The following is a 22,258-nucleotide window of genomic DNA, read 5'->3' as shown; positions in this document are numbered from 1 at the left end:
GCACAAATGTTCAACGACGTGATGGAGGACAGTTTTCATTTGGTTTTGTCCTCCTCAGTTCTTCTCCAGCAGCACTGATGTGTGGACTGTGCTGGCTTCTTGCAGGAGAGGCTGCAGAGCTGGTCAGTGAATGCACCAGCAGAGGGAGACCACGTCACATGACAGCGCTGTAAACACCTCTCTGGCTTTATTCCCCCCTTTCTTGTTCCCCCACACGTTTTAACCAGCAAAAGTGGTAATAATTATAGAAATAAAGATATATATATATATATATATATATATATATATATATATATATATCCCTAAACCTTCATCGGGCTGCATCCAGGAGCACGATTGAACAGTTTTAACGTATTTTAATATATATATATATATATATATATATATATATATATATATATATATATATGCTAAACTGTAGATTTTGCACTACATTTTATTATTATTTGACTTGCCTGTGTTATTTCTTAATGCATTTACTGGATCTTCCGCTTATTAAGGTAACGAGGATGTACATGTGAGAGCTGATCAGCCGTGAAGGGTTAAACTCCGACATGACACTGAAACCCGACACATTTCCTGATGAATCGTCCCTGTTGAGCTGGAGACTTTGCTTTACGCTTCATGTCCACAGGTGATCTTCATTTCCTCACAACATCTTTATTTTATTTATTTATTTTTTTGGGTGGCACGAGCTGTCCAGTGACACCAACGTAGTGCACGCGCACTGCCCTGCTGCCGCTGCGTCGCACCTTCCCGTCCTCAGCGCACTGCGTCATGGCGGCAGTGGCCGCGAAGTTACGCGTTCCCTAACCGGAGTTTGAGGACTATCACCCCGGCAGTCAGCGCACGTAAGTGTTTTTATGCCTCTGCACTTCGTGTGAATGGGATAAATGTGGGCAGATTCCGAGTTCCGCGGACGTTTCGTGTCGCTGCCTTACCTGTTCAGCCAGGTGAGCTGACATGACACCTGTAAGCAGCGTTCACTACAAAGCGCCTGTTCTTGGTCGTTTCACGTCATGAAACTCTTAAAAGTCTTGGCCGCGTAGCGAGTCTTGTTGTTATACAGTAGAGGAGGACTTTGGTCGGCAGTATTGTAACTCTTTCATTGTTTAATTTCACTGAATCAGCTTCTCATTGTTTTCCCTCCCAGCATGGTGGATTACAGTGTCTCAGGTGTGCCAGAGGCCCTGCTCCCTAACCGGGCTGGCCCCGGTCACATGAAGGAGCAGGCTCTCATGGCCTTGCTGGAGTGTCCTCTGTGCTCCAGGCGGCTGGATGCGTCAGCTAAGGTCCTGCCCTGCCAGCACACTTTCTGTATGTCCTGCCTGCAGAGACAGGAGGCAGCCCAGTCCCAGCTGCTGTGCCCAGAGTGTCGCACCCCCGTCCCAGCCAGGACCGTGGAGGAGCTTCCCACGAGCCACTTGCTGGTGCGGCTCCTGGAGGGGATCCAGAACTCGCCGAGGCCCAGCAGGGACAGGCAGACAGCCCGCTACGCAGTGCCCTTGGCCAGAGGCGACTTGACAGTCAGGGAGGGTCAGCAGCAGCAGCAGCAGCAGCAGCAGCAGCAGGAAGGTCAACACAGGGAGAAGCAAGGGTACAATGAGGTCAGTGCACAACCCTCACACTCTAATCCTCTGCATCCATGAGATGCAGAACCGGACTGGTGCTTAATTTTGGGGGTTTATAACGTCTTTTGTCAAACGGCGGCAGGGTGATCGGACTCTTGGGTGGGTGGGTGTTGTGGGCTCTGTGCAGACGTCTGACTTCACCATTGCCACTGGTGCTCTGTAGACGGCCACCGTCAACCCCTGTAGATTATTGTACATAATCCAAATTAAATTTTAAAAAAACACCCCAATATCTTTGTCACACTGAAGCAAAAGTCATATAAAATGCAATATGGGCATAAATCCGTCCTTCTCGTTGATTTACAACATTGCCCACAATGGGCTCATGCACCCTCACATGTTAAAGGGGACCTATGTGAGTTTCAACGTTATCAACAGAATAAACGACACAAGCACAAGCAGTGAATCTGCAGCAGTTGATGAATTTGCATGCCTCATGGTATTTAATTATCTTCTCACCTACGATGTGTCACTGATTTTTGTCCTTCGCGCTTTGCTGAATGGAGCTGCGTGTCTCATTTCTGACCTACTGAAAAACGTACTCACCGCACCGTTTTTTGTTTTTTTTCCCACTAAATTTTAGGTGGGATTTTTTTCCAACTTTGTGAGATTATGTGGTGCGTAGGAGCTGGAGTGTGATCTGACCTGTAAGTGTGCGTCAGTGATGAGATCTCAAACCTGTTTGAGTGGCGGCCTGTCGTTGCTCCGCAGAGGCTTTTAAGGCAGTTTGCTTTTCACATCGTAGACAGCAAATGAGAGCTTCTTAGTTCTTCAACCTGACATGACCTCGGTGAGGAGAGCTCTGTTATAACTTTAAACGCCTACTATACATGTAGGATATATAAAGGTAGACTGCAAGTTATGCAGAGGATGAATAACTCAAACTGATACAGGAGTGTAGCAGATACTTTGACGGTAACGGATGATGAAGTTTAATTGATGGTAACGGACGGGATTAAAGAACCTGTTTGTAAGAAAAAAAAAAATCACATTGGTCATTCGAACCGTCCATCAAGCTCAAAGCCTCAGTTTTCGACAAGTTTGGAAACCCAGACCGCCACAAATATGAAGTTTTAATCACGATCTGCCCGGGGACTGCAGATGTAAATTACCTCCAAGCCAACTCTGGTACAATGCATCAAATAGCAACATTTATGTTTAATATTGTGCACGGTCCCTCTACAAATAAAATAAATTAAATCAGTTATTCAGTGAGTTGGGAAAGAGACTCAAAAATCAACTTTCGTTACAAGCAGACCTTTTAAAACAAACCAAATTGTTAATTTATAACACAAGAGACTCACAGGTTTTAAATATGCACCTGTATTTGATGTCTTTACGCTGAATCATACCATGACTAAGGCTTATTATTATTGTTCAGTTTTAGCGTTTTAGCCTGCTCGTACCCGCCATTAAAATGCGTCTTGGGTGCTCCGAACACAAGTTAAAAGCTCCAAGTCTGTCAGTTCAGGACTGGCATTGGAGTGCGGCTCGATGCTTCTCGGGTGACGGCTCATTATCAGATCTCGCTTCCGCGCTCCAAACGCAAAGAAAGACATGCGTCTCTGGGACAAAAGGAGATGTCTACGCTTTGCAGAATGTTAGAAAAAGGCCCAAATAATTAAGAGTTTGTCAAAGGCAGTGATTCACAGTGACAAGAAGGCACAGTGAATGGTGAAACTGCGAGATTGACTAGAGTTACTAGTTTAATGGTGAAAATCAGTTGCAGTGATCAAACACAGTCACAAAGACATAAAGTGGAGGCAGGACATTTTTACAGTTTGAACAATAAACTTTATTGTCTAACATGATCGCAGTGCACTGAAAGAGGAAGCTTCACTCTGGATATGATAATTATACATTACCCCACGCATCTTTTTCTGCATTATAATCTGCAAAAAGAGAGTTTTCACATGAGCGCAAGTCGGACACATCAATGCCGATGCCAAAGTGTCTGAGACAGGCCAATACCAGCATTAAGTTAAAATCAGCAAACTGAAACATCGGTTAGGCCTCTCATGTGTGGTGATCAGATCACCATTGTGATCACTCGGGGTTTGATTTCACACATATTCAGAGCTGTCAAACGGGGTTGTAATAACCCAAGGGTTATGTTGATGTCAAGTATGGACAGGCCCAGTGTTTTACATTTGTGTATCATTGTCAAAGAGCTTCTCCGATTGAAGCATTGAAAAAATATATATAGAACGTTAAGACCATTCTGTGAAATGCATTTAAAAAAAAACAAACAATGGTCATATTCTCATTTTTATTTTCAGGATGTAAAGGAGTTACGGTAGCGAGTGAGTGCGTGCTGCATGATTTGAAAAACGTCCGTCTGTACAAAGCGTGTCTGTTTAACACATCTGTTACCTAATTCAAACTCAACAGAGATCTGAGGATCGCAAGTCATCAAAGTTCAAGTCATGCTGATCATTTAATTCCCAGGGGAGATGAGAAAGCACAAAGATCTGCCTTCTCAGAAGTCCTGTGTTCGAACCCCTCTGAGCGTCTCAGGGTTCACTTGAGATCTGGAGCTCGAGTTCAGCCAGAGTTCGAGTCGCTCATCCAAGATCATGAGCATGAGTTTCTGATCGTTTTTAACACGGAGTTCAGAAACCTTCAGTGTAAACAATGTAAGATACTTAAATTCTTCCAGCATCGTCCTTAAACGAAGGCCGAGTGTCTCAGTAGTTAAATTCAGTGTTTTTATCTCAGAAGGAAAAAGCGCATAGTTTGTCTGTAGATATGTTTATGTGGAGGAACCTGATAAAAATCCAATGTAGAAATGATTTACTGCTCAGGAAATTCACTCCAAAAGACACTTATCTGCAACATGATTGGTATCCTGTAACTATGAGATAAATTACACATGAATTTTTGTTTTGTGTTTTGTTTTGTTTTTTTTTAAAATAACAACCGTCCCAATCTAGTATGGCAATGACTGCATTGACAGATTGTGAACTTCATGATGATATTATAGAAGTTTTTTTTTTTTTTTTACTAATGCTGTATTAGACATTGAGCCTGAAGCTCACTGAAAAAGTGTGGCTGAAAAAAAAGACGATTACGGTAAAGCTCGGGTCTTTACTTGATATCATCTTAAAATGGAAAAAGGAAGTCTCTTATGAAACATATCTTCATACCGTGATAAGAAAATCACACCACATCATCTGTGTCTGCTCAGCACAAAAATCTGATGAAAAGCAGAGGTTTGTAACTTTGCTCTCTCGTTAACAAATGTCCTGAGCACTGACACCAGAGTGTGTTCAGCTACTTGTGCCTGAACGATGTGTCTGAAGTGGGGCCTTTCACAGCTGCTGTTTCCTGTCTTATTAACCAGCGACAATTGCAAAGTGCCTGGTCACAGTTTGTCACAGTTAAAGGACAAAATAAATAGCTTCAGTGCAACCGAGATGGTTTTTTTATGCCTCCAGAACGTTAAAGTCATTGATTTCACCATCATCATGTCAAATAAATCTATAACTTCTTCTGGCTGATACGTGATGTTCCTTCTCTTCAGCTTGCTCTCAGGGCTGCGATGCGCAACCAGAAAGGTGATTCGTCAGGAGAGCTGTTGCACAAGAGTGGCAACGGTATCGCCCCGAAACACAAGGCGGATGAGAGCTGGCACCACGGAAACGCCGGTGACGGTAGCGGTGCGTCTGTCACTGCCAGCGCGCTGCAGGCTGTCAGCCAGATGCCTCATTTGCAGCCCCTCCAGCAGTCCCAACCTTCGGCTCTCTGCAGGGCCCTGTACAACTTCAACCCCGAAGAGATGAATCTGGAAGACAGCAAATGTTGTCTCAGCTTCTTCAAGGTCTGACTGTCAAACTACTGACTTAACACAGCAGGAAAAGCTTATCACACCTGATCTTTTAAAAAAAACTTGCAGTGTTTCCTACTCTGAATTTAATGCAGTCCTTAAGAGTAACCTTCAGGAAACAAAACATTAACTATCCAGGACATCCAGCTGAGCTAGCGGAGGTTAGATGCCCCGGACTGTGTGCTGAGACCTTATTTGTACTGTTGCTGAAGTTTGGTGCTGTTCTGAGCATTATTTTTGGCTTTTTGGTGGCGGTTTATTATTGGATCCATTTACTGCAGTGTATTGTTGGCGTGTGGTCATTTCTGAGGTTGATAAAACTCTGTAAATTAGCGGTCTGCTAACTTGATCTCTCGAACACAGTTTCACGGTGGTTTAGACCATGGATTAATCTTACACTGGAATAACCCTTTAAAGGTCCCATATGTAGAAAGTAAGATATCCATGTCTTTTTGATTTTAAAAGTACTACATAAATACTGTGAAAATACCAAAATGCTCAATCCACAGAGAAAGCCTGTATTCAGAAACTGTGCCTCTAAACAAGCTGCCTGGACTTGTGTAAGTTCGTGATGTCACAGCTATACGGTCACTGTCCTGAGCCATGCCCTCAACAAGACCATGGTTACAAAAACAAAAACACAGCATGTGTTTCCACATATCTCAGCTCTGCCAGTGTTGCCACTGTTTGCCAGTGGTTTCAGTGTCTCAATTCAGATTCTGCTTCCTTCGGAGGCCGCATTTGAAGGCCAATTACGTCACAGTGCCGCGGGAAGGCTGTCTCAATTGGAAGGCTCCTCCAAATGCTCCCCACAAATGCGGCCTTCTTTTCCCTCTTTTTGGAGGATCCACCGCTGCTATCCTTCGTGGCCCCACATATCCCAAGATTCTTTGTGTGCCCGAAAAATAGGAAAGAAGGAGAGAAAATGGCGATATCGCGTGGCATAGATCGTCAGTTTTGCGAGCCTGGGAGGCAGAAATCGTGACGTAAGGGTTAAATGTTTGGTGACGCAACCAGGAAATGCTCCAAAGGATAGACCGTCCCATTTAACAACGGTTGGCGTGGTCAACAAGGTCTCTCCAAAGGACTTGCCTTCGAAGACCGCAAAGGCCGGGTCCTTCGAAGGATCCATGAATGGTCCACTTGCAGTACCTTCGTGGGAATCACTGATTAAAGGAAAAATAGCAAATATTTTGTTTCTCTCACTTTTCAATCTTATTCAGTCGATCTGTGTTAGCACAGGTTTTTGTGAACGTCTATTCCAAATAACCAGAGACAAAAATTACATCTTGAAATGTTTCAGATGTTTTTTGTTCAAATCCCAAAGCTTTTCAACCTACTGTCATAGAAGAGTAAGAAAACTGTGAAACATTGTGCAAACCTCAGTAAAGACTGGTTTACAGTTAGTTGAATATAAAACTTGTCGCAGATTATTTTGTCAATTGACTAAACAATTAATTGACTGATTGTTGGAACTCTAAGAGATTTACTGTTTTACTGATTTGCAGTTTAATGCATTCTAGTTCTTCTAGTTTCTGTTAATTTCATCATAAATTATGACTTTCTGGATGCTGTCCGACCAGTTAAGAATGTTAAGACATCACTTTGGATATAAATAACGTAGGGATGCACTGAAACATACTTGATACATCCCTCACTTCTGAAAACAATGGTTGGCTACCTTTTGTATGATATTAATCAAATATATGACATCCTCTTCAGTTCAGCGCATTAGCTTGACTCCCTGCTTCCATGTTAGAAAGACTTGACCCATTCAGCATCACAGTGGTATCGCTTTTTGGACATGAACTTGTAGTATTCTGTGATTATGTCTTGCAAAGGGAGCTCCCACGGATACATAATGGTCATTTCTTTTTGTTACTTTCACTGCTTTGAGAGACCTTTTGTAGCCTGAGGCTCAGACCTCTGTTGCACTGGTTGTTACTCGCCCTGAAGGATTTCTGAGGCAGTTATATAAGGACCTCAGTACTTGTGTGTTGTCCATTAAAGCACACTTGCACTTGACGTTCTTTTTTTTTTTTTAATGCAGATGGTCAAATGGTTTTTAGAGCAGGGGCTGGCCGCTGAAAGGACGCGGCCCGCAGACACAAATGGAGTTGAAGTCACATGCTGCGGGAGAAACTCAGAGCTCGGAGAGTTTCTGAGCTGAGTGCTCAGTCTCCAGGGCGAACACACTCGGGCACCCTGGCATCCTGTGTTTTTCCCTTATGTGCCGCTCATCTTTTCACCACTTCCGTTAAGTACAGTTACTTATTTCTGGTTTACAGGGAGACATCCTCACTGTCCTCAGACGCGTGGATGAACACTGGATCGAAGCCAAGCTAGGGGAGAAAGTTGGAGTTTGCCCTCTGCAGTTTACAGAGGTGAGTTCTTCTCAGTCCTCTCCTTCTCTCTTCCTTTCCTTCATTTTTTTTTTTTCTTTTTGAATGTAGGTCGTGGCCTTTTTCAGCGTGATCAAGGTTGACACCTGCCGTTTGGCACTTTGGTCTGATGGAGTAGCTCGTGTAATGAATTGAACCATAGATGTCGTCGCTGGGTGTCATTAATTCCAGGTCGCTGCCCAGGCGCTACCTTGATTTTCATTCAAATCTTTGATTCATCCGTAAATGTCACTCCGGCGCTGCAATGTGCTGAGGCAGAGGGCTAATCTGTGGAGCCCTGCTGTGTCTGCAGCTGCTCATTAGTGTGTGACTATGTGGCTTACTCAGGTCTGCAGTCCCCGCTCGGCTCGCTGACTGTCATTTGTTTTCGTCTGCACTTTTCTGCCTCCAGGAATTAACTTCATCCATGCCGGGGGGAGAATGTGTTTTGTCCCCGCAGTGGGGTTAATGTGGTGCCTCAGTCACTTCTTGTTTACTTCCCTCACTTGTCATCTGTGTTTTCTACAGTTTTCCCTGAATGTTTGTCTCACGCCTCCTCGCGTCTCCTGTCCACCCGTGTCCTCTCCCCGAGCCCCGCCTCGGCTCCGCCGTGCTCTTCATCTTTTTCTACCTCTGTACTCTATCCTTTCATCATCCTCTTTTCTGCTCTCCCCTCTCCTTTCCGAGCCTGCCTCTCCTCGTGTCGTGCAGCCAGGCGTGAAGACACGGTAATGCTTTCTCTGCTTGGGTGGCATAACGGCACATCACTGTGGGGAGTGAAAGCATTAACCCTGCCATGTCTGTCTGTCTGCCTGCTGTCTGTGCAGCTCCTCTCTCAGCACCAGTCAACTCTTGCTGGCTTATTGGCTGGTACTTATGCTCCTGTCTGCCTGCCGCCCTGCCTGCCTGTCCAACAAGTTGTAGGGGTGAGCGGAGTGGTGATAAGTGGGTGTATTTAGACAGCCGTTTCGCTGATCAGCAGGAGCAGAGGTTGACAGGCGTTAGTAGCAGGTAGGAGCCAGTTTGGAGAGGATTTTTTTTTTTTCTTGACTGAGGATTGACTGTTCTCTGTGTCGGGACTTATATCCCGATTTTCCTCTGTGGTTTCTCTCTCATGTTTTCATCTCTTTCAGCCAAACACAGTGGCTGCCAAACTGCTAGAGGGGAAGAATCGGAAGGGGAGTGACTCAGCAGAATCTCACCATCGGACTGGGAGCGGGGGCAACGACAAGGCCACTGACGCATCCAACAGGACAGCCCATTTCGGAGTCCCTCAAGTCCCAACAAAGACACCCACCACCAATGCTTTGCCCCTTTCCAGCCAGCGAAAACAGCCCGCAGCCGGCAGCAGCAACTTTTATCAGACTGCCAAAGGAGACACAACCAACATCCGCACCATCAACAGTTTCAGCCATCAGGGTCTGTCACACCGCCTCAGTGCGCCTCCCGCCGCCCGCGGCCTCTCTCACTCCTCCAGAGTGAACTCTCAGCGAGTTAAACGCCACTCTGACACCACGCACAGACACCTGTTACAGGTGAGTCACGTGCCAACAGATCCGCCTTTCACGCATGCTGCACTGATATTTAAAGTGCATTTATTTGCAATGCCACAAGGAAATGCAAGTTGTTGTCACTTTATGCTACACCAGAAAAATATTTACAAAGTGGAGTGTTAAGGAGAAGCCCGGGATTCTCAGTGCCCGAGGAAAGAAGGGGCTTTGTAGTCTGGTGTCACGGCAGGGTGAACAAGATCGTGGCAGAAAGTTAGCTGAGTCCTCTTTCTCATAATCTCAGAGCATGTTGGGCTTTTGTTTTTTTGTTCCCGGTGCTTTGTTTTGATAGAAAACATGTGGCTAATGTGAGATAATTGATGTTTTTGTTTGAGTCACGGAGGGATCAGGTTGTTCTCAGGGGTACAGGGAGTAAACTATGACACCAAGCTTAAGGAATGAATGAGAGCAAGGCGTCGCCCTTCTTGTTGGACTCTACGCGATTAAGTGGCTCTAATTAAGACAACACAGATGTGGAAACAGCCGAGATTTGAAAGGTGGTGAGTGGACCAAAACTTTGAAAATCTAGAGTCCTGGGACAAATGCCAGCATCTCTACACCGATGTGTATAACAGTCTAACAGGGTGTGTGTGTGTGTGTGTGTGTGTGTGTGTGTGTGTGTCCTTGTTCTTTGTGCAGCTTGAGTTGGGTAAATGTCTTATTATTCCTGAAAAGCAAAACAGAGTAGCCGGAGAGAAAAGAGGAAGTCTTTTGGATTTGAATTAAACGTTTCGTAGAATGACGCCGCTGGAAAACCCGAGCTCACCTTTACTGCTGTCATCGTCGAAGTGCAAGAGTCACAAGATAGCAGCCCTCTTGTTTTGACGAACATTTAAGTTTTAAGCCATCAGGAAGAATTGCTCTCCCACTCATTTTATATGACCATCGTGATACCTGCTGCATATTTTAAACAGCCTGTATCTCATGGATGGGTGATGAGCGTCCTTGTGAGACGATTTTGGATTATTTTGTTGATTATTTTGTTTTATATTTTAAGATGTCTTTAACCATCAAAAGCAGCAGAACAGAAAAGAACAGCAACAAAACACCTTTACCTGAAGGTTTTGATGGATACATTTAATATCTCTGATTTTTATATATATATATATATATATATATATATATATATATATATATATATATATATATATATATATATATATATATATATATATATATATATATATATATATATATATATATATAATATGACACACACACACACACACACACACACACACACACACACACACACACACACACAGCTGGACACAACATCATTCATTTGCATCAGAAACAATGTAAGACTGCTGTGACTACCGGCCAGTGCCTGAGTGCAGTGCCAACATAAAAGCCTGCAGTGTTTAATAATATAACCTGCTGCCAAGTGCTCTGCCGACAATGATTTCCTTTGATTCTCTTCAAATTTCTCTACCCTGCAATTATACACGTCGGAGCATAAAAATGCGAAACCCACATGCAGGTTGAAGAAAAACCGGGACCGAAGAAGGGAGGAGATGTGAGAACAAGATCAAAAACAGGAAATATAGGTGAGGTAGGAAGAGGGAAAGGGTGAGAGGAAACACTGGAAAACCAAAAGAAAGAAAGAACCAGAAAACAAAATGTGTGAGCTGCGAAAAGGCTAAAGCACAAGACGTAGGATGGAGGAGGAGGAAAAATGAGAGATGGATGCAGAGAGTGGGAGGCTTGGAGAGTCCCTCAGTGTGTCTGCTTATCTCTCTCATGCCGATGATGATGAGTCACTGGCGAAGTTGGTTACATAACAGACCCCTCGCTCCCCCCTGCCTTCAAACTCCTTCCTCTTCACTAAGCAGGTAACACTCACTCTCACATCGGTGGGCCGGTAATAGCAGACAGGCCACGCACTTCCCTTTTTTGAAGGAGCGCAGGGGCTCCGTCCCTCAAGCCACGGCCGAGCTCCCCCGCTGACCCGAGCCAGTGTGTGAGCTATTCTAAGTGCTGCATCCCATCAGCCCTCACCTCTGGCTCCGCTGCCTCGCAGAGAGATGCAGCTTCCCACCAACTGTGGATGAAAAAATGCATATTACTGTGAATATTGGCATCATTATGTAAGAGAGATGGAGATGAGCCAAAAGCAAAAAAAAGCAACAAAAAAAACACCTTAGAATAAGAAAGAAAAGGTTTGTTCGATTCCATATCATACGGCACTGGTAGACCACAATACTTGATGTCAGTGTTATGAAAAGCTTGAAGGTCCAATATGTAGGGCTTTAAAAGGATCTGTTGTCAAAAAATTGAATATGATTGTTTATTGTGTGATTCATTATTGTGTTTTAATGACTGTGAAACTAAGAATCATTGTTATCTTGTCAGAATGAGTTTTTTATATCCACTTTATTTCAAGCAGCCATGATACCTTGCTTGAATTATGGGCACGACTTCCGGTGTGTCCCGTCCCGTAGCCACTTGGTGACAGGACACTAATCCTCGTTCCTCGACCAGTTAGTGCGGCGTATCATTCATGGAGGAAGATCTAGGTTAGCGACTATTTTGAGTGAATAACGCCATTATTGCTTAGCCCACTAAGCTAACTCTTCTAAAGACGACTTTGTAATAAACGCTCATTCCGTGACACACTGGAATATCACCCTCAGTCATTTCCCCAGTAGCCTCCCCAGAAGTTGAGCCAAGACGAACCAAACTCGGGCTGGAGAGACAATCTTTTGTGTTTTTTCAAGTATTTATTGCCCACTGTAGGGGGGAAAGTGCAATGAGAGGTATACAGTTGTGTTCAGTCTGCAATCTCAAGACCAGATGACACTAAATCCTACGCACTGGTCCTTTAATCATGATTATTATTAACCTTTAAAACCTGTGAAGTGACTGAACTCGAGCGGGAATTATAAGATGACTAATTGACAAGTTAATTTTCCAAGAATGAGTCAACAGTTAATCTGATAGTAAGTAAGTCAGCAGGTTTATTTACAGTGCACAGCTAAGTATATAAATTAATACAAACAAAACCACATCTGAACAGGTGCTCTTGTGAAGCTTTTAAAAGGTGCGTAGGATTTTGGCGGTGCAGGTTATGACCAAGTGAAGATCCCATGTCTCACACCTCCCCAAAGATGTGAGCTAAAAACACAAATGTAAAAACTGTAGACCTTCTCCCTCTGTAGATATGTAAGGCGTAAAGCTAACACAATCGCAATGATCCTTAGTTTTCGTTTATTATACACTGATGACAACATACTTATTCCATTTCTGCCAATGAATCCGACTCAGGACCTCCAGACCTTTTTAAGGACCCTAAAATCAGTTTCGTGAGCGCATCCTCCTCTAGTTACTGACCTGGAGTTTGGACCAACCACCAAAACCTGATCAGAGTACCTGAGACGTCTCTTGCAACTGCTGCTGCATAACTCTAATGTAGTCAGGTGCCTGACCGCTGTAGAAAAATCACGAGTTAATCATTTTTAGCTATTTAATTGAAAAATGCCCTTTGTTCCAGCTTGTCAGAATTATTTTACAGCTTTTCAAGCAAATTGAAGATGTCACCTTGGGCTATGGGAAATTGTTCAGGCATTTTCCGGTTTTCCTTCATTTTACAGACCAAATGATTAATTGACTGAAATGAAAATGATCCTTAGTTGCAGCCCTATCATATAATTAACACAATTTAAACTTTTGAAGTGCTGCTGTCCACCTACACAGGTGTTTCCACCTGCGCTGCTTGATTAGACCTTGTTCAGCCCGTGTGGGAATGTGCAGACTGTGCTCGATCATTTCCTGTTATATAAGATCCTCACCCCAAATAAAATGTTAATCGTCCAATCTATTCCGCTTTTATTTACTCAGCAGTAAGTGTTTCTTTTAAAATGCAGCCCATCTGTGATACTGACAGGACAGCATTTAAACGTGAGCCTCAATTTTTAAAATTCATTTTATGTAAAACAAAACAAAAAAAATGCAAAGATTCTTTCATATCAAACTTATTCACGACCCAAAATGGAGACGCTGAAGTGGTATCTCCATGATTATGCACACGCACAGGGAGAGGAAAAGGGAATACGAGTCATACCTTTTTCCTTTGTTGAAAGGACATAATTAGACCGTCATGGCTTGACATCAGTCTTTGCAGGTGTTAATTCATCGTGTCACTTGTTACAAGTTCAGACAAAAGTTACACAAGTTGGTTTTCTTGGATCTCGAGTATTTAGAATATTTGTTAGCGCTTGTGAGTGAGTCAGGATCAGGTTTGACAGAAATCTAACCATTGTGTATTGTGTGGTCGATTCCTCTCATCTCAACAAGTCTAATGTTACCACCTAAAGTGGTTCGGCGACACTAGCAAATTCCAGCTGATCTCCACCCAGCTCCACCCTGACTAAAGCTCTAATCAACCAGAGTAACTGAAAAACAGCTGTGAGGGTGTAAAGAATTGATGTTGGTAATTCATTTAGGTCACTTCTGGCATAACAGTGTTGTCCTTCTGTGTCCAAAACCGTATTTTATTTTATTTTCTCACACACTGAGTTTGGGGGATTTATTTTTTTAATCACGAAATATTGTTGGTTGATTCTTTGTGATGAGTTACAATGATGGTTACTATAGTTTTCTGATTCTAGGGGGTGTTTTGGTGTGTTTATGCTGAAGTTCAACAAGGCCTCTTTGAGCTCTGTACACAGTTTGGACATTTGTTATGGTTACACTCAGGGGGAATTTTGTACTTAAAATGATCACTCAGGAACCTGGTTAACAGCGGATGCGTGAAGAGGCTCAGTTTCGTTGGTTTAACCAAACCTGTGGAGACTTGAAATCTTCAAGATTAAAAAAAATAAACATTGTGGAAAAAAAGGTATCTATTACAGCTGCTCTTTTCCCAGCATTCTGTTGCAGGGGACTGTTTGTGCTCATTCAGACTGAAGAGGCTGATGATCTGTTTAGATTAGAATAAACAGCCAATCACATTACTGGTTCTGCACCGTCTTTATTCACACACACCGACTGCAGTTATACAATAATGCAGAGACTGAAATGAAGTAAAAATCCGAGTTTATAAAATGACCGTAAAAATGACCTATCAATTCCTTTATTTTGAAAAGATGTGGGATAAAATGAATGTTCCTCTTAATGAGCATTAATGAGTTTTATAAAGGTTTTTTTCACAATTCTATAATTGTATTATTAAAATCTCTTTTACGAAGGACCCCAGGCTGAAAAAAGAAAAAGTAGCATAAGAAGTTTCACATAAAAGACACGACAATAAACTACAGACTTATTTTCTACGAAAGAGCCAAAGATGTCTTTGGATCTGCACCAGAAGGTGATGAGGTCTGTTCTGGGCTGGAACTCATCCTGCATCCAAGTATTATGGAAATCTGTTCAGTGGTTATTTGTGTGATCCTGCTGAACAACAACCAAACAGACGTGGATGAGAACATTATTTACGGCAAACAATTTGCAGTGTTCAGTGACAGGATATGTGCACTCAGTGTTATTATTCATGTGATTATTATTATTTTTTTTTTTTTATGTTTTATTGACGTTTTTCATTTTTTAACTCTTTGAGCCTCCATACAGAAACTGCCTTCTTTTGATGATGTGAGACAGACGGTTGCTGGTTAAGCTCTCTCGCTGGCAAAAGGATGCCAAAAAGTGAACATTTAATACTCTGTAAGCTGAGTTTATTTACAGCAGCAGAGATTCTGGCTGCAGAAGCCGAGAGACCAACAGTGGACTTTGTCTCTCCATGTAAATATAGCCGCTGCTGGGCCACTGCAGCTGGCCATTGCGTGACTGCGGCGCAAGTGAAGCGGGCTCTTTGTGTCTGATAAAACCTCAAACCCAGAATAGAAAAAGGGACACAGAGTAATGAAAATGAACTAAATAATATATGAGAAAAGGTAGATGTCGGGCTTTCTCCTTGTTGCGATGTAGATCATTTTTAATCCAGTGGGCATGGCTGCTTTTTAGTGTGAATGTCATTTAAATGTCACAAAAGACAGAGTCAGAAAGAAACTCTAGATGACGGCGGTGCTCGGGCCGTTGTGTCTTCAGGACATTATATCACAACTTCATCTGGCTTTACTTCTGCCTCACAGCACCGCTTTTGACAAGCGAGGCTTGAGTTACGGCAACGGCTGCCTCTTAATTATGACTTCTTTTGTGTTTCTGTTGAAGTACAGTGTGAAAGCACTGCAGCCTAATAGTGAGAGAGCTGTAGGATCCAGGCACATGCTGTATAGAGGGAACCCCAGGCCAACAGGCAGCAATAACACTTCGGCTGAGTGGTAGTGCTGTAAATAGCAGCGAGCCTCTTTAGACGTCACTGGAGAGATAACAGAGAGTGTGGGGAAAGTGTAACAAGAAGAAAACATTACGTGTGGAGGATTTGTTTTGTTGGAGGAGAAAATGAAAAGGTAGCGCTCACTGAAAGGCTTTCTTCAGTTGGATAATTAGGTAATTGGGGATCAATCTTCCCTCTGTGTCATTAACAGTTGAGAGACACACCTCAGCGTCACTCCCCGTCTGTGTCGAGCCTGACTCGCTACAAGCCTGTCAGAGTTTCACAGCTCTCGGCATGAAAAAGAGAAGCTTGGATCTATTTACATAAAATGGGAAAGAGGTCTGCCAGGTTATTATGTTTTTACCGGTGCTGTATTAAACAAAACCAAAAATGTATATGCATTGGAGATTTGAGCATTTCAAAAGAAAGTCCTATGGATTATATCTTAAATACAGAAGGGTGACAAATAAAAGGATTATGAGTCAGTGAATATATCATATGTCATTTTCTGTACAGAACACAAGGTTGATGATCGGTTTGATGACTATTAAATCATATCCTATCTCTTCGATCTCAATGGAATTAAACACCGGTGGGGGAGTTTGGAGCGTCATGTTAGACAGCGCTCTCCACCTCCTTCATCAAAAGCACCAAATTGGGATGATTTTGTTTTGATTTAGTTAAAGTTATTTGACATAATGAGAAGGAGGATATTAAAGTGTAGGTTTCCATCTTTTTAAGTGTGTCCTCAGACAATACACAAAGTTCTCAAATCCACAATACAAATCTGAAGTAAATATACGGCCTCTAAAATACTTTTTTACTCAAGATTATCTGGTAGATCCATCACTTCATTCCAGACGAGAGCCTGACCAGTATATGCATTTGCCCATATTGGTCAATCACGGATATATTGGTTTCCCAGTATATGGTGTCTGAAATGCCCTGGTACAAAAAATGTCCTTATTTTATAGTGATTATAATGTGAAAAAATCAGCTTTGGGGGATTTATAATCATAAAATTCCCAGTGAAGTTTACTGTTTCAGTGCACCGGTGTCATGACATACAATAAGGTTTGTTAGTTACACGTCTTTGTTATTAGTGTTTCAGAATCTTTAACTCCTTCATATCTGGATCGGCCTCGGCCACAAACATCGAGTATCGGCCGGCCGACTCTAGTCTCACCTGAAATAACAGTGAGGTGGATTAACCTGAAATTCTGGAAAGTTTGAACGCTAACATCTTTGCTGACTTTTCTTTTAGCACCACCAACATTTTCAGTGAATTGCCATGAAATCTGGTAAAACACTTGTGTCTCACATATTATTTGTTATAACTTTGATGATCCTGACTGTTCATCATCATCTGGTCTCATTTTTTAGTTTGTCCAGTACTTTTTGTGTACAAGCAAAGAACTAATGACATTCCCACCAACCTAAGCTGTACTTAGTTTTGTGCCAATCAGCAGCAAGTGTTAGCTTGCTAACCTTCTTCACTAAGACAGCAAAGTGGGTAAACATAATACCCATTAATCAGCATGTTAGCATAGACTTTGTGAGCATGTTAGCTTGCCAACGTTAGCACTGCGCTCAAAGCAATCGTGCAGAATTCTTCTATTTATCTACATTCAAAAACGAATGAAACGAGAAAGTTTGCAAAGAGAAATGACACAGACAGTTAATTTATACACATGTAAAAAAAAAAGTAAAGTTTGAAAAACGTAACTGTAAAACTATAAATACGCAAGGATTAAAGGCGCTGGTGAGTCCATAGCTGGCTGACAACATCCAGCACCACAGGGCCACATCATGTCGCCAGTGTCTAAAAATGTCAGAAGTTAATTTAGTCATAGAGGATGTGATGAGTCATTATTAATCTTCTATGCTTACTAATAATGGAAGTCAGTGGTATTGGTTGGCAGTCTCAAGAGGAATTCAAGGAACAAATTCTTAGTCATGTCTACATCAACTCACCTTGACATTGGTTGTTGTCCTTTTGATAAGCAATGTAAACCATGAAATACATTTTTAAAAATGAAACTACTTTTCATAAAAGAGGAGTAAAGTTACTCCACGGGGGTTTACCTATGCAGTACAGACACTGCTGAGCCTTTTTTTCACAATAATATCTCTATTTTCACTAAATCTCAAACTTGTCACCAAACACACTTCCCAGGTATTTGCAGGTCTGCACATATTCAACAACATAGGCCATGAATGAGTGTTGGGAAAACAGAGCTGCTTGCATGGCTGTAGACTCTTTAAAACATTTGCTTTGCATCGCCATTTGCGTTTCATGTGACGATCATTGTGCATCCATCCCTTTACAGAGTGAGAAGACGATGACCAGTGAGACTCCACCCACCATCTCCATGGCCCTGGTGAACCCCCAGATGTCCTCTGCCTCTGCAGACGGCAAAAACTCCTCCACACAGCAGCTCTCCATCAGCGTGTGAGTCACTGTTTTAAACACTATATTAAGGGCATGATAATGTTGGATCACAGGTGCAATATATGAATAGAATGGGGAAAAACTAAAACAACAAAACATTTAGATTCAAGATTCAAGATTCAAGAGTTTTTATTATCATTGGACATTCACATGTCAATCAATGAAATTGTCTTTGCAACCCCCGTGCATAAGGTAATAAAATAGTAAAAATATAGAAGAGCATGCAATAAAAATAGAAATATTTATAAATATAATAAGAAAAGAGGAAGAGAGTATGTACATCAGAACTGTAGTATATACATATGTTATGTATACGATTGGTGCGGTTGGGTGGTAATATATACATTAACAGTAAGGTACCGTTAATTAGTCCGTTGGACATAAAAAAAAGTAACAACTGTAACAACTGTTATAAAAAAGACAGCATAATCTGGAGATATATATTGGAGAAAGTGTGGCGGTAACATAGGCAAACGCCCCGCGTGTCTCAGGTGTGCCGTCCTGTACTCCTACAAACCACGAAGGCCGGAGGAGCTGGAGCTGAGGAAAGGAGAGATGGTGGGAGTGTACGGAAAGTTCAAAGAAGGCTGGCTGCGTGGGTTATCGCTCAGAACGGGCAAAGTGGGCATTCTGCCCAGCAACTACATCTCGCCAGTGCTCAGGTAAGAAGCTGTGATCCCTGACTGCAGAAACTGGGAGCAAACTGACATTTGGATTTAGACAGTATTTTCGTGTGGGCAGGACGACATGTCATCATGTGCACATTTGAATAATTCCTGAAATGTACTTGTGCTTCAGCTCGCACTAAAGTGTCTTATTGCCTCACTGCAGAACCTCGGCCAGACTCCTGGAGACCAAGGCAGCTAGTGCGTCCTCACAGTACAACACAGTGTCTGCAAAGAAACCCACAGCTGCCAAGAATCCCTCTGTGGTCCTTGCTCTTGATAGGGTAAACGCTGATGGAACGATACACTCAACAGGACATGTCCCATCTGTGCCAAATGGAGCACAGCACGCAATGTCATCCACTGGTGCTGGAAAACCATCCCTCTATGGGGGCGCACAAGGTTGGGAGGCAGTCAGACGCATCTTCAACCCTCACCGAGGTGAGAGTGAAACATTGCCGGCTACCCTCTAACTGTTTGAGTACATCAGAGATGTTGCCCGGTTGTAAGAGAATGGTTTTTGTAAATGTTTTTCCAGGCTCAAACAATTTCTCCCACACGTCCAACATGAATGCCCCGTCCAACTCGCAGCATTTTGCACAAGTGCAGGCGTCTGGATACTCACCTGCCCTGCAGAGGAAGAAGTACAGCGGCAGCATCATGTCCAAATCTGGCAGGCCACTGGGCTGGATGACTGAGCCAGCAGCGCCCTCTGCTGCTGCAGTCTTTAATGACAGGGACTTCACTGTTTCACAGGAGGCGACATTTCAGCATGACAGACAGCCGTCCATCGGGCCTCAATCAATCCTAGTCCGACCTGACTCGCACAAGAACAATATAGACAAGGTAATGTCATACACCTGATGTCTTGCTGGAGGCACAAGCTTATGTTTTTTTGAAGTTAAGTCCTCTATGTGCATTGTTCTTTTCAGTCCAGTGTGTAGGGTTTAGAAGGATCTATTGGCAGAAATTGAATATTATATCTATAATTATGTTTCATTAGTGTATAATCATCTGAAAGTACAAATCATTGCGTTTTTATTACCTTAGAATGATCCTATATGTCCCCAGAGTGTATGAGTCCTCTTCCACGGAGTCTGCCATGTTGTGCCACCATGTTTTGTGTGTTTTTAGTGGTCACCGTATAGAAGGTTGCGACTAGGGATATTTTGTTGGTTGTGATCTGCAAACTCGCCCCTAGATCCCACTTAATCCTACATGCTTGACCTTTTAAAGGGAAAGGCCACCCCAAAATCTAACCTGTAGTGCTATTTATCCATCCAGATTGTTTAGGGTTTGCATTGCTTAGTTTGCCATGGAGATGTCTGCCTTCTCTTAAATATCATGGACCTAGAGTTCCAAAAAAAAAGAATCTGAAAAAGTCAACAGCAAAGTCTCTTTGTAGAAATCATGACCTGGTTGCTCAAGTTATAATCAATTGACCTGAAACTCAGCAGCCAAAACAATCTAAATGGATAAAGAGCACCTTCCTGTGATCACTGTTATGCGTGTGCCTAACGTTACATATTTTACTCCCTTAGCCGGCAAAGTCAGTGCGGTTCCTCACAGACGAGGACTCCCCTCCTCTGAGACCTCGGACGTCTTCATGGTCGTCAGGAAGTCAGGTTCCCTCCAACCACCGCCCTGGCCCTCCGCTGTTAGAGGTGTGGGCCCCATCGCTGACCCTGGGAAGAGACGGACCAGGGATCATTCTCAAAGAAGGAAAAGTTCCTATTCTCAGGAAAGGCCTGGAAACAGCCACCACGGACCTGAATTCCAACCCGCAGAAACAGATACCATCGCATCCGTCCCTGTCAGCCATGTCGGCTCAGTTCAGCCCCAGCAGGTACATTTGATTTGTAAGACTCGTTTATCGTTGAGAACAAAGAGCAGATGAATTATCCGACAGCTTGAACTTGATTTTTAACAGACTGGACAAAAATCTGTGGCCTCTTTTTGCTTCCCCCCCCCTCCCAGACACAGGGTGGCCACCACACATTTAGCCCAGACAGACTCTGAGTTCAGTCTGCTTCAAGGAGAGCTCGTCCTCGTCCACCGACCTCGACCTGACGGACGGGTTCTGGTTACTCAGGAGAGCAGTGGGCTGACAGGCTTATTTCACTGCAGTGTTCTTCAAGCCCTCGAGAGGCTCAGCTGACTGTAGTAGTGTATATTTCTATATTACGTGTGTTCAAACTGCCAAATGACTTGACTAACCTGCTGAACAACAACGATGCTTGTTGAGGTCCAAAAGGTTAATACTGCCAAATGACAATCCTATGAAGGAGGTGTTTATTTTTATTTTCTTCGTCCTGAGTGCATATAAGACTGCGGTTACATTCTCCAGAGGCATATTGTGTGTCCTTAAATGTGTGTGCATGTTTGTTACACATGTACTACTGTAAAGACTTTGCACAAAAAAACCAATCTAATGACTGTTCCTTGTTTAATACCCTTGTTACACGCATTGGTTAGTGCCTTTGTCAAAACCCACAAAGAAAACAAACTATATTTAAATATATTTAGAGAATTTATGAGATGAAATATCTGTTCTGCTTATGTGGTAATAAACTATACTTCCAGAATATTAGTAGTTTTGTGTTTTGCTTGAACTGGCAACAGTGGTGGAGGGAGTGTGCGCATCATTTTCTTGACTCAAAGTATTATCAGCAACATTTACTAACATTGAAAGTGCTCATTAAGCAGGAAATGGTTTTGGATTAATATCACTGGTGCATTAATTAATTAATTTTACTGCTGCAGATGTCTATGGCTGAGCTCATTTCGACCTATTTAAATACTGTGCGTAGTTTAATTTACATCAATGCTTTATATTCTGTGACATGATGTATTTGTTGTGCCGCTGTTCATTGAGAGCCGAATATCTCTAAACAGCCACCTCAGCTCAGAAAAACAGCCTAGTGACGGTGTATTTTGCAGCTACTCAAATAAAATTTTAAAACGTTTATTTATTCATTTAAGAAGTAGGAGAATTTTCTGAACACGTTTGAACACTTGATCCTTCGGGTTTTTAGGAAAAAAATCATCTGAATCATCGCATTTGGAGATGCATGGTTTTCACTTGACAGGAAGGTAATCAAAAATTGTTATCTGAAAAGTTACTAGTAGCTTAATCTGTCAAGAGAAATGTAGTCGAGTAAAAAGTACAATGTATCTCTTTAAGATGTGGTGGAGTCGATGTAGAAAGATGCAGTGAAATACAAATGGGCTATATCGAGGAAAGTACAAGTACCACACAGTTGTTCTTCTGTACAGTACTTGAGTAAATGTACTTAGTTACATTCTGTCACTGACTAACAGCGAAAAAATTCAACTGCAAATGAAAATGACAGCATAATAAGGGAAGAATGACAAAGTATGCCTACCTGTTACTGAAGCATATTAAAATGTTCAAAAATAATCACTTAATACTATGTCCTGCATGTGAAAACCTATTCTGGGGCTGCAGCCAGCATCTAAAC

The 22,258-nt window shown here is 42.6% G+C and overlaps 1 protein-coding gene across 1 annotated transcript; it reads left to right on the top strand.

Annotated features, from left to right (window-relative positions):
* The first annotated feature begins 554 nt into the window (after positions 1 to 554).
* On the top strand, positions 555 to 21,361 carry sh3rf2 (SH3 domain containing ring finger 2). Its single transcript, XM_037077554.1, has 11 exons — positions 555 to 851; positions 1,154 to 1,607; positions 5,155 to 5,451; positions 7,746 to 7,841; positions 8,972 to 9,373; positions 17,990 to 18,111; positions 18,603 to 18,773; positions 18,943 to 19,217; positions 19,315 to 19,622; positions 20,318 to 20,622; positions 20,754 to 21,361. The coding sequence occupies exons 2-11, from the start codon at positions 1,155 to 1,157 to the stop codon at positions 20,932 to 20,934; spliced, it is 2,610 nt and encodes an 869-aa protein (XP_036933449.1). The 5' UTR covers positions 555 to 851; position 1,154; the 3' UTR covers positions 20,935 to 21,361.
* The last annotated feature ends 897 nt before the right edge of the window (positions 21,362 to 22,258 follow it).

This window comes from Acanthopagrus latus, chromosome 18 (assembly GCF_904848185.1).
Source record: "Acanthopagrus latus isolate v.2019 chromosome 18, fAcaLat1.1, whole genome shotgun sequence".
Lineage (NCBI taxonomy): Eukaryota > Metazoa > Chordata > Actinopteri > Spariformes > Sparidae > Acanthopagrus > Acanthopagrus latus.
This window is presented reverse-complemented; position numbering and strand designations above follow the sequence as displayed.